We start from the raw sequence: 13,853 nt of genomic DNA, 5'->3' as shown, positions 1-13,853 counted from the left end.
GGGTTCCAGACTTAAGGCAGTGATTGCCTCCAAAGGATTCGCAACAAAATATTGAAAATAAAAATATTTTGTTTGGGTTTGGTTTATTTGTCCAATTACTTTTGACCTCCTAAAATGTGGAGTGTTTGTAAAGAAATGTGTACAATTCCTACAATTTATATCAGATATTTTTGTTCAAACCTTCAAATTAAACGTTACAATCTGCACTTGAATTCTGTTGTAGAGATTTCATTTCAAATCCAATGTGGTAGCATGCAGAGCCCAACTCGCGAAAATTGTGTCACTGTCCAAATATTTCTGGACCTAACTGTATGCTTCGGCAGATGCCAGTCTAGGTAGGCGAGTCCTTCAGGCGGCGGTTGCCCACCTGTAAGAGGGGGCCGTTTTCGGCTCTTTTTATCGGGGTATTCTTTTACCCACCCAGGGACTGCTTTTGGACGTCCCAATTGTCTGGGTCTCCCAATGGAGCGACAAAGAAGAAGGGAATTTTGTTTACTTACCGTAAATTCCTTTTCTTCTAGCTCCTATTGGGAGACCCAGCACCCGCCCCTGTTCCCTTCGGGCTGTTTGTTCTTTTGTGTACACATGTTGTTCATGTTGATTTGTTCCTTTGGTTCATGGTTTCAGTTCTCCGAACATCCTTCGGATTGAATTTACCTTAGACCACTTATAAGTTTCCTCCTTCCTGCTTTTGCACCAAAACTGAGGAGCCCGTGAGCCACGGGAGGGTGTATAGGCAGAGGGGAGGGGTTACACTTTTTAAAGTGTAATACTTTGTGTGGCCTCCGGAGGCAGAAGCTATACACCCAATTGTCTGGGTCTCCCAATAGGAGCTAGAAGAAAAGGAATTTACGGTAAGTAAACAAAATTCCCTTCTTTTGTTATACATCCATCGTTCTATTTTTCATTTATTTTATTTTTTTGCAATATATATTTTTTTATTGCAGGTTTTAAACGATACAAATAGATCAGTGAAAGATTTTAATATTCAGTACGCAAACTCAAAAAATCCATCATAACATTGCCTTCTTATTCCCTTCTTCTCCTTACTTTAGTTAGGCATTAATACGGAGTTGTCATTTAGATCCTCCAGAATATAACAATTTGTCATAACATAGGGGTCTTACTTTCTTGTTTTTGTTTTTTTTTCCCTCCAGTATAAAAAAATTTATAATAACGTTTCCACTTTTGTAAAAATGTGCCTGCCTGTGTTTTTTCAACATCCTCCTTTCCATGTCCATACATCACTTTGTGTCATCAGTTTAGAAGTGCGGGGGTGGTTTCATACCATAGATTGGGAAGTAATCTTTTAGCTAAAAGTAATAAAGTATGTTGAGGGTTTGGGGTGACTTTTCAGGTGGCTTGCTTGCATATCTGCTGCTCTCCAAAAATGTAGTATCAGTGATTCCCTGTACCTCCCAAAATGAGGAAGGATTAGGACACAACCAAAAACCATGCTAATAATCTGGTAAACTGCATCTGAGGCAAGCAATCAATCTATCAGTGAGGATCTTCTCTGGGCAGATGGAATGCACAGTTTTATTTTCACACTATCTTTCTAATAGTCTCTCCATTGTCATTTAGGGGAAAAAGTGGCTAATATATGCATTGGGGTGCCCACGACCGCCTCTGTGTGAGGAAAGCCTGTGCTGTGCCACATTCTTACAATGGGGGTCTGTTAGTGATGTGCTGTGACGAGAAGAACCCTTTACTATATCACAGCATGCCATCTCATTACGTTTGCTCCTTGACTGTCTCCTATCTGCAAGCTTTTCACAGATTTCTTTACATTTCTGTGTGATAAATTTCTGATTGAAGTTTTAGGTTTGTCCTTCACTTGCCGCAATAATGCTTTACAGCTGTTAGCTGGTGTTGGGCTTGTGTGCGGTGATATTTCCACTGTTTTTCTATTTTAATATATCCTTTCTTTTTCTAGGGATGCTATTGTCTCTGAACTGGATAAGAAGATGGCTAAAAGTGTTGATGTCACCAACACAACTTTCCTGTTGATGGCAGCTGCAATCTATTTCCATGATGGCAATGCGGATGCTGCCCTTCGTACTCTTCACCAGGGGGACAGCCTGGAGTGGTAGGTGGCTGACCCTTTACCCCTACGTGTGGCATGTATTCTGGTGTGAATAGTTGCCCAGCTCATGTATTGTATTGTGTTGATAAACTTGCTATAGAGACTGAATGAATTTTTCTAGTATAGAACATAACTACACATGTACACTTTTTTTTATTTCTGTCCATGCTCAGCTGCCGGCGGAGCTAGTAACAGCTGATCAGTGTGAAGCTAGGGTTCGGATCCATAATTTTGCAGACAGTTGTATGGTACAAATAAACACAGAATACAAGTGAATTGCATATGTGATTTTAAAAACATTCGTCCACCATAGGGAAAGTTAAATATATGATTACTTAATGGGAGATATGACTCTCTGCTGTCTGTGTAATCTCCACAGACATTAAATGGAGCAATAATACCCAAGAATGATCATCTCTCCATTCAGTCACATCTTTAAAGGGCAAGTGCACTTCTTTTATGTAGAATAGATTATGCTTTAAAATCATCTCCACTCATCAGCGTATATTAGATATGGTTGTTATTTCTAATGTTTTTGGGGTTTTGTTTTTTTTGCTAAAAATATCATCGCACGTGTTTTTAATATGTCTTTTACAAAAGGAAATTGCTTGCCAGTTTAATACTTCATACTGATTATTAGAATTGTTGCATAGATGATGTGATGGGATACGTCATTGTAAGGAAGCTTTGAGCAAGACTCCTTCTGTGAAATGGAGTATACTGGCTTCATTATCTATATACTGCACAAGCTGCCAGATCCATCCAGTGGACTATTAGGTTGAGGTCACAATATAATATGAGATATCAATCATATATTATCCTGTATATAACATCTGATGTATGTCTAGTATATCACACACAAAATACATGAAAATGTGTGATGTTATATGATATACTGTGATTACAGACATAAGATATTATACCAGTCACATATTACCTGTATATATCATCTGATATATGTACATAGTATACCATATTCAGTATACAGGAGAATGTGACTGGTGTATGATATTCTGTGACTACCATATTGATACATTTTATAGATATATATACTGCGACTGCTTTTAGAAGAATTCACTACATTATCAATGTTCAGAGCTTTTTACTTTTTAATAATATTATTACCATAATCAGATATATTTACAAACTGAATATGCTACCTAAAATTGCAATATATTTCTAGCGATCAGACATTATACTAGTCACGTATTTCCTGTATATATATATACAGGACAATATGTGACTGGTGTATGATATACTGTGACTATAGCGCCGCACGACCATCTCTACCCTCACCTACTGTATTCTCACCTATCCCCTGTATACTGTGAACCCTCGCAGACAGGGTCCTCTCTCCTCCTGTACCAGTCTATGTCCTGTATTGTTTATGATTATTGTACTTGTCCCTATTATGTATATCCTTTTTCATATGTAAAGCGCCATGGAATAAATTGCGCTATAATAAATAATATTAATATTGACATCAGATGTTATATACATGATATGTGATGGACAGTACACGATCTACTGTGACCACAGACATCAGATGGTATATACATGATAATATGTGATGGTATTTTAGACTAAATACAGATATCAGATGATATACCAATTACGTATGATTCTGTATATAACCTCTGATGTCTGTGTGCATAGTATATTAAATACAGTATTCAGGAGAATATGTGAATGGTAGATATTACTTAGTGAAAATTATTACCAAGGAATAGAACAATGTACAGCAAATGGCAATAAAGTTAAAATTTAGCTTTTAATTAAGTCTATTAAAATCGACTCATGGTCTAGTATTCACCCGTGCAAGAAAATCACACAAATTAGACGGACACAGACAAATTGGGTATTCAATTCCAGGAGATATTCAAAACCTCACTGGAGAAGGATAGGTCAGATATCAATTACTCCTATGGTACCTCATTATCAAATGCTCTTATCCAAAGGGTAGTGCAATTACACACAATATCTGTTTTTTACCTCAAATTGCTGTTTTATATCTAGCAGAAATAGGGTATCATATTTCACCCATCCTCTCTGGCAGAAAAAAATAACATAGATATTACCTTAGATGGGACATGATGCTCAATGTAAATTCAGCCCAAAGGTAATAGCTAGAATATGCTCAATGCCCTCCTTTTTTTCTTTTCCCAACGCGTTTCCTCTTATCGATTCATCAGGGGAAAGTATTATTTGGAGGCTGTAGTATAGAAAAGACATAGTGAGCTAATACCCAGTCTAAGTGGTGCTCAAGTAGAGTAAAATCATTGCTATATACATCCCCAAATCATAAACAGATGTTACCTTATTAGAGGAGCATGGGACCTATATTGCCCCAGGTGTGAGCTTCATAACACACCGGGTCTGGGGACTACGCTTCTTGTGGAGTCCACATAAAATGCTGGAACCGCCGGTATTTTTATTTCCGGCCCTAAATAGCCTCATTTTGAAAATCGCACGCCATGTGACAATAGTCACATGACCGCCGAGTCAGAGCACCGCGTCATTTTTGCTTGCCATGTGACCACCGCGTCATAAGTCCCGGTCACATGCTCAGGTCAGTTCCTGGTCAAATGCATGCTGGGTACTAATCATAATGACGCGGTCACATGGTCATTGTTTAGGCCGCGCCCCCAAGCCCAGTTCCTAGTGAGGAACATATAGACCAATAGTATTAGGGGAAGTCGCGGTCATGTGACCTCCGTTCAGGCCACGCCCACAGCCCTTCGTTTCACAGGCAAAAGGGGACACTTGTATATGTAAAAACAAGCAGATGTCTTTATACAGTCAGTGGTCAGGCTTGTTCCCTTAAGAGGGGATTATATGTGGATTATATATCATTTTATAAATAGATGATATTGTAATACAGTGTGGTTTTCCCAATATGTAAAGTCATAACCTTTTAGTTATGTATATACCTGGAGTTCCTTCCTTAGCATAATCTTTATGAGGGAGTTTAGATGTATAATAAAGAAAAGGGGGGTATTTCTTTTTTGGGGTATAGCTATTTTCTCTACTTAGTTTAGGTGATGATAAAAAGGACGGAGTAACACGTCCGAAAAACAACTGATCCAAAATCAATGGATACAGAATAGAAATTGGTATTTTTTAGTAGGTTCCTGACAAACAAGGACAAGTAAATAGAAGGCAAAGAGAGATAAAGAATTTATATCAAGAGATATTAGATGGTTTTTAGCTTATTAATTTTATTAAATTAAAGGCCAATCCTCCAAATGGACGGTATCATAGACACAAATGACCCTAGTCCAAACTATCATCTGAACCTACCTGACTGCGGAGGTCGGCGCCCTATCCGTCACGTCATGGCGCCCCCGCTCTACGGTGGCTCACCCTATCTGGCCTTATTTTATCCCTTTCACAGAAAGTAACAAAGTAAGGATCTCATTTAAGCCCATAGGGGCCTGAGTCCTTAGTGTAGATCCAAAATGTCTCACGCTGTAAGAGGCCCTTGTCCCAGTCCCCCCCCCCCCCCCCGAAAAGGGCGGGTGACAGAGTCAATGCCCATAAACGTGAGGCCCTTTTGTGTCGCCGCCATGTACTTGGTTAATGTGCTTGGACAAGGGGGTATCTCGTTTATTAGCTATATCCTGCAGATGTTCTCCAACCCTGCGCCGTAGCTCTCGTTTCGTTTTTCCCACGTATTCGACAAGGCAAGAACAGGTGGCTTTGTAAATTACCCCAGATGTACGGCAATTGATGAATGACCTAACTGAGTATGTTTTACCCGTTTTATGACTCTGAAAGTCCTTTCCAGTTTTTATGACGGGGCAGGCAATACACCCACTACACCTAAAAGAGCCCACTATTCCATGCTCTAGCCATGTGGTTAGTAGAAGGTGGCAGTTACTGGGTGTGATGGTAACATGAAATCATACTCATTTTTGCTAATATAGTTGTTAGCAAGGCCATCTGCAAGAATTGTCTTTAGTTGTCCCAAAAATAGCATGGTGGGGTCAGAACTTAATTTGGTGTATCCAGCCGTATCATTTAGAAGCGACCGGCACATATTCCTATAATTACACCAATCCATGACCACGACATTGCCTCCCTTGTCAGAGGGTTTTATGACAATGTCGTGGTCATGTTGCAGTTCATTCAGGGCCTTCATTTCCTCCTGCGTGGTGTTAAACTCGGTGTATTGCTGCTTTTTACCCAGACTTTCAATGTCTTCACACACTAAATGAGAAAAAACATCTATTGCCGAGACATCACTCTGAAAAAAAAAAAAAAAAAACAATTTCTATTCTGTATCCATTGATTTTGGATCAGTTGTTTATTCATCAATAATACATTCAGTGGGGCTACACGCAACTGAATTTTTTCTTAAAATGCGTGGACGTCAATTTCAGGGACATAGCAATTTTCTCCTCCAAATTTTAGAATTCTGCCTTACAAAAAATTATTTTCTACTTGACGGACGAATCTATCACCAGCTCAGGGGTACTGCAATGGGGAGCCCTTGTGCTCCCTCATATGCAAATTTACTCCTGGGCTGGTGGGAGGAGACACTTATTTTTGGTGATGAAGACCCCCCAGGTATTGAAAACATAATTTTTTGGTCAAGATATCTGGATGATATTTTTGTAATATGGAGGGGTAACTCAGAAAGTTTTAACACATTTGTTACATACCTGAATGATAATACCATCGGCCTTTTTTTCACTAGTGAGAGCAGCGCCACCCAGCTCCCCTTTTTGGATGTTTTGATCATGAGAGATGACTTGGGGAGCCTCTCTACGAGAACATATAGAAAACCTACAGCCACCAACTCATTATTGCGGTGGGAGAGCAGTCATCCATTCCCACAAAAGAGAGGGATCCCAAAAGGACAATACTTCAGACTTAGACGCAACTGCTCCACGGACCGTGAGTTCCGGGAGCAGGCTGCTGATCTAAGAAAACGATTTAGGGAAAGGGGGTACCCGGATAAGATCTTAAAAACGGCATATCAAGAAGCATGTGCAAAGGATAGAACAAGCCTTCTGGTCCCCTCTCCTTTGCGACCTGACGATAATAAAATCAGATTTATTACTACATATAGTAATGGATCAAAGGCGCTACATTCCATTCTGAAAAGACACTGGCCAATCCTTCAAATGGATCTAGATATTGGGGACCTGATAGGGGGGCATCCACAGTGTACGTATCGACGTAACAGATTACTACAAGATAGATTAGTCCACAGCCACTTCAATCCACCAAAAAAAACCACATGGCTAGAGCATGGAATAGTGGGCTCTTTTAGGTGTAGTGGGTGTATTGCCTGCCCCGTCATAAAAACTGGAAAGGACTTTCAGAGTCATAAAACGGGTAAAACATACTCAGTTAGGTCATTCATCAATTGCCGTACATCTGGGGTAATTTACAAAGCCACCTGTTCTTGCCTTGTCAAATCGTGGGAAAAACGAAACGAGAGCTACGGCGCAGGGTTGGAGAACATCTGCGGGATATAGCTAATAAACGAGATACCCCCTTGTCCAAGCACATTAACCAAGTACATGGCGGCGACACAAGGCCTCACGTTTATGGGCAGTGACTCTGTCACCCGCCCTTTTCGGGGGGGGGGGGGGGGGGACTGGAACAAGAGCCTCTTACAGCGTGAGACATTTTGGATCTACACTCTAAGGACTCAGGCCCCTATGGGCTTAAATGAGATCCTTACTTTCAGTTACTTTCTGTGAAAGGGATAAAATAAGGCCAGATAGGGTGAGCCACCGTAGAGCGGGGGCGCCATGACGTGACGGATAGGGCGCCGACCTCCGCAGTCAGGTAGGTTCAGATGATAGTTTGGACTAGGGTCATTTGTGTCTATGATACCGTCCATTTGGAGGATTGGCCTTTAATTTAATAAAATTAATAAGCTAAAAACCATCTAATATCTCTTGATATAAATTCTTTATCTCTCTTTGCCTTCTATTTACTTGTCCTTGTTTGTCAGGAACCTACTAAAAAATACCAATTTTTATTCTGTATCCATTGATTTTGGATCAGTTGTTTTTCGGACGTGTTACTCCGTCCTTTTTATCATCACCTAAACTAAGTAGAGAAAATAGCTATACCCCAAAAAAGAAATACCCCCCTTTTCTTTATTATACATCTAAACTCCCTCATAAAGATTATGCTAAGGAAGGGACTCCAGGTATATACATAACTAAAAGGTTATGACTTTACATATTGGGAAAACCACACTGTATTACAATATCATCTATTTATAAAATGATATATAATCCACATATAATCCCCTCTTAAGGGAACAAGCCTGACCACTGACTGTATAAAGACATCTGCTTGTTTTTACATATACAAGTGTCCCCTTTTGCCTGTGAAACGAAGGGCTGTGGGCGTGGCCTGAACGGAGGTCACATGACCGCGACTTCCCCTAATACTATTGGTCTATATGTTCCTCACTAGGAACTGGGCTTGGGGGCGCGGCCTAAACAATGACCATGTGACCGCGTCATTATGATTAGTACCCAGCATGCATTTGACCAGGAACTGACCTGAGCATGTGACCGGGACTTATGACGCGGTGGTCACATGGCAAGCAAAAATGACGCGGTGCTCTGACTCGGCGGTCATGTGACTATTGTCACATGGCGTGCGATTTTCAAAATGAGGCTATTTAGGGCCGGAAATAAAAATACCGGCGGTTCCAGCATTTTATGTGGACTCCACAAGAAGCGTAGTCCCCAGACCCGGTGTGTTATGAAGCTCACACCTGGGGCAATATAGGTCCCATGCTCCTCTAATAAGGTAACATCTGTTTATGATTTGGGGATGTATATAGCAATGATTTTACTCTACTTGAGCACCACTTAGACTGGGTATTAGCTCACTATGTCTTTTCTATACTACAGCCTCCAAATAATACTTTCCCCTGATGAATCGATAAGAGGAAACGCGTTGGGAAAAGAAAAAAAGGAGGGCATTGAGCATATTCTAGCTATTACCTTTGGGCTGAATTTACATTGAGCATCATGTCCCATCTAAGGTAATATCTATGTTATTTTTTTCTGCCAGAGAGGATGGGTGAAATATGATACCCTATTTCTGCCAGATATAAAACAGCAATTTGAGGTAAAAAACAGATATTGTGTGTAATTGCACTACCCTTTGGATAAGAGCATTTGATAATGAGGTACCATAGGAGTAATTGATATCTGACCTATCCTTCTCCAGTGAGGTTTTGAATATCTCCTGGAATTGAATACCCAATTTGTCTGTGTCCGTCTAATTTGTGTGATTTTCTTGCACGGGTGAATACTAGACCATGAGTCGATTTTAATAGACTTAATTAAAAGCTAAATTTTAACTTTATTGCCATTTGCTGTACATTCAATGGTAGATATTACACTTAGGCTAGTTTCACACTTGCATTGAACGGCATCTGTTGCTATCCGCCGCCTTAAAGAATTACGGTAACCGTTGCAGGAAACCGTTTGATTCCTCATAGACTTTTATTAGCTACGGATAGCAATGGATGGCCTTGCGTTGCATCCGTCAGCTGACGCTGCATTGCATCCGCCTGGCGGATGGAATGCATCATGTAGCGTTTTTCTGCGCTTGGCGGAGCGTAAAAAAACCCGCAACCGGCAGGATTCCGTCGGCGTCCGTTGTTTTTATAATGGACGTCTATGGTGGCGGATTCCGTTAGAATCCGTTTGACGGATTCTGTTAACGCAACAGTCTTTACACAACTGCGCATGCCCAGATGTGTAAAGTCAAGAAAAAAAACCTATAACGGATTGCGTCATTTTGTACGATCTGTTGCATTTGTTGTGCCACTATATGCAACGCATCCGTTACGTCCGTCACACAATGCAATGCACAACGGATGCCGTTCAACGCAAGTGTGAAACTAGCCTAAGACCATCAGAAATGGCAGTCATTATTTTGTATATAATAAGTAATGTAGCCTGCGGTCAGTGCTGAGGACGGTTTGAGTTATCGCTGTAGATTGAACTTTCATGCAGATCGGGTGCCTCTAACACCGCTGAGGAAGTCACACTGACAGCTCGACCCAGATCTGCATGAAACATGAAGCTGCTGCTATAAGTCACATTGAGCCTCAGAAGGGTGACAACAGGTTTTACTATACAGAAATGTGTACACGATTAGAGTTGAGCGGGAAGGCAATAATCCGGGGCCGGCGGGTCGTTAAGGCCCCTTTCACACGTCAGTGATTCTGGTACGTTTGTGCTTTTTTTTTTAAACGTACCAGAATCACTGACACACAGACCCATTATAATGAATGGGTCTGCTCACATGTCAGTGATTTTTCACTGCACGTGTCTCCGTGCAGCGTACCCGCGTGTGCGTGATTGCTGCACGGATACATGTCCATTTTTTTCTGGCATCACTGATGTTCCACGGACCACGCAGTGGTGTGGTCCGTGAAACACGTGCCAGAAAAAAAAGTGCAGTTAAAATAATAAACATTTCTTTGTCGCTCTATTGGGAGACCCAGACAATTGGGTGTATAGGCTATGCCTCCGGAGGCCGCACAAAGTATTACACTCAAAAGTGTTAAGCCCCTCCCCTTCTGCCTATACACCCCCCGTGCTCCCACGGGCTCCTCAGTTTTTTGCTTTGTGCGAAGGAGGCAGACACGCACAGCACAGCTCCACAGATTAGTCAGCAGCAGCTGCTGACTATGTCGGTTGGAAGAAAAGTGGGCCCATATAGGGCCCCCAGCATGCTCCCTTCTCACCCCACTCTTGTCAGCAGTGTTGTTAAGGTTGAGGTATCCATTGCGGGTACGGAGGATGGAGCCCACATGCTGCTTTCCTTCCCCATCCCCCTCAGGGCTCTGGGTGAAGTGGGATCCTATCGGTCTCCAGGCACTGAGACCGTGCTTCATCCACAACTCCTGTGGAGACTGCTGGATAGGAGCCGGGTACCGTTCAGGGACATGGCCCTGCTACGTGAAGGTACTCTGTATCCCTGTGGGGACCGCGCACGGCAACACCTCAGCTTTGCTGGGTGTGCTAGTGCACCGGGGGACCGGGTTAAACTGTGCCATTACACACTCAGCGTCGCTGAGTGTGTTTATATGTAGGGGCTACAGCGCTAACCGCCGCTGCCAGGGGAAACTGCGGCGCGGCTGGGACTTGTAGTTCGCCGGGGACTTCGGCGTTGGCCGCGCTTTTACGGCGGCCACGCTTATACTCGAGTCCCCGGCTTGCTTGCGGCCTAGTTTCCCTTTCTCCCGCCCTCAGCCCTGACAGGCAGGGGAAGGGCGGGACGCTGCACGGAAGAGCAGCACTGAGGGCTGGAATATGATTTCCATACTCCACCCCCCTCACTGTGCACAGTGTGAGCACCTCGGCCACGCCCACGGCTCCCTCCTCTCGTCAGGACGCCGCAGCCATTTCCTGTCAGCTCCTACGACGCTGCAGAGAGGGACAAACCCTGAGAGACCCAGACACGGTCTCTGGTGGCCTCATAACCGCTTTAGGCGGATGGTAAGCAGCACCTGTGGTGCTAGCCTCATGGTGCTGTAGTGTACTGATACATTATTTGTTTTTAGTATATATTTTACACTGTATGAGCACAGTTCATTCTGGCTATATACCCTAGTGTGTTACTCAGGGAAAACAATAGCATGGCGCCCACAAAAGGCAGGGGTGCCAAAGCACAGGCTTATTATGCTGCCTGCGTCGCTTGTACGACCCAGCTGCCGGCAGGTTCCATTGACCCTCATTGTGTGCAATGTTCGGCCCCTGTGACACTTCTTCAGCCAGGGCCTCTGCTAAGAGGGGCCCAGGGGGAGCCACCTGTTGACACTGTCCTAGTGACGGGGACGGAGTTTGCAAAACTCTCTGAGACTATGGCTAAGATACTAGAAGCCTTGCAGTCCAGGCCGGTATCTCAGCAAAGGGACTCTGTTGAATCATTGTTCCCTGGCCCCCCTCAGTTGGACCAACAATGTCCTCCCGGGGTATCTCATACATCCCAGGCTGAGGGTTCTGACTTAAACCCCAGCCCCAGACCGACTAAGCGGGCTCGCTTAGAATTTCCCTCGACATCATATGGTTCAGGGTCTCAGCGGGGGGAATCTCTGGTGATAATGCGGAGACAGCTGATCAGGATTCTGATCCTGAGGGCGCTCTCAATCTTAATACTCCAGACGGGGACGCCATACTGAACATTCTTATTGCGTCCATCGATCAAATGCTGGATATTTCTCCCTCAGCTCCTCCGGCGGAGGAGTCAGCTTCTCTTACACCGAGTATGTTTCTAGACCACTCTGATTTCAGAGAGGCAGTCCAGAATCACCATGCTTGTCCAGATAAGCGTTTTTTCTAAGCGCCTTAAGGATACACGTTATCTTTTTCCCCCTGACGTGGTTAAAGGTTGGACTCAGTGTCCCAAAGTGGATCCTCCAATCTCCAGACTGGCGGCTAGATCCATTCTTGCAGTGGACGAGGGGGCCTCGCTCAAGGATGCCACTGACAGGCAGATGGAGCTCTGGTTGAAATCCATCTATGAAGCTATCGGAGCTTCTTTTGCCCCAGCATTCGCAGCTGTATGGGCGCTACAAGCTATCTCAGCAGGTCAAGCACAAATTGAAGCAGCCACATGCACGGCCGCGCCACAAGTGGCATCCATTACCACCCAGACCTCGGCAATTGCGTCTTACGCTATTATTGCTGTCCTGGACTCTGCGAGCCGTACGGCGGTCGCGGCCGCCAATTCGGTGGTACTCCGCAGGGCCTTGTGGCTACGGGAATGGAAGGCAGATTCTGCTTCCAAAAAGCGCTTAACCAGTTTGCCAATTTCTGGCGACAGGCTGTTTGGCGAGCGTCTGGATGAAATCATCAAACAATCCAAGGGAAAGGATACATCCTTACCCCAGTCCAAACAGGACATACTCCAACGGAGGAGAGGGCAGTCGAGGTTTCGGTCCTTTCAGGGCGCGGGCAGGTCCCAATTCTCCTCGTCCAAAAGGTCTCAGAAAGTACAAAGGAACTCTGATGCATGGCGGTCTAAGTCACGTCCTTAAAAGGCCACCGGAGGCGCCGCTAACAAAGCGGCTTCCTCATGACTTTCGACCTCCTCTAGTAGCATCCTCGGTCGGTGGCAGGCTTTCCCGCTTTTGCGACACCTGGCTGCCACAAATAAAAGACCGCTGGGTGAGAGACATTCTGTCTCACGGTTACAAGATAGAGTTCACCTCTCGTCCCCCGACTCGATTCTTCAGGTCATCCCCGCCTCACTAGCGAGCCGAGGCTCTTCTGCAGGCGCTGCGCACTCTGAAGACAGAAGGAGTGGTGATCCCGGTTCCTCTTCAGCAACTGAGCCACGGTTTTTACTCCAACTTGTTTGTGGTCCCAAAGGAGGACGGGTCTTTCTGCCCGGTCCTGGACCTGAAACTGCTCAACAAACATGTAAAAACCAGACGGCTCAGGATGGAATCCCCCCGCTCCGTCATCGCCTCAATGTCCCAAGGAGATTTCCTTGCGTCGATCGATATCAAAGATGCTTATCTCCACGTACCGATTGCTCCAGAGCACCAGCGCTTCTTGCGCTTCGCCATAGGAAATGAACACCTGCAGTTCGTGGCACTGCCGTTCGGCCTGGCAAGAGCCCCACGGGTTTTTACCAAGGTTATGGCTACTGTAGTAGCGGTCCTCCACTCTCAGGGTCACTCGGTGATCCCGTACTTGGATACTGATCAAGGCACCCTCTCAAGAGGCATGCCAACGCAGCCTCGACGCTTCCCTGGAGACTC

General features: G+C 44.2%; 1 protein-coding gene across 1 annotated transcript in view; it reads left to right on the top strand.

Annotated features, from left to right (window-relative positions):
* Positions 1-13,853, top strand: part of COPE (coat protein complex I subunit epsilon) — an 81,382-nt gene that overhangs the window by 13,764 nt on the left and 53,765 nt on the right. Inside the window, exon 4 of the mRNA XM_075338373.1 lies at positions 1,937-2,089. Within this exon, the coding sequence (XP_075194488.1) occupies positions 1,937-2,089 (153 nt within the window). The remainder of the gene's footprint in view (positions 1-1,936; positions 2,090-13,853) is intronic.

This window comes from Anomaloglossus baeobatrachus, chromosome 1, assembly GCF_048569485.1.
Source record: "Anomaloglossus baeobatrachus isolate aAnoBae1 chromosome 1, aAnoBae1.hap1, whole genome shotgun sequence".
Taxonomy (NCBI): domain Eukaryota; kingdom Metazoa; phylum Chordata; class Amphibia; order Anura; family Aromobatidae; genus Anomaloglossus; species Anomaloglossus baeobatrachus.
Note: the sequence above shows the minus strand (reverse complement) of the source record. Positions and strands in the feature narration are given on the sequence as shown.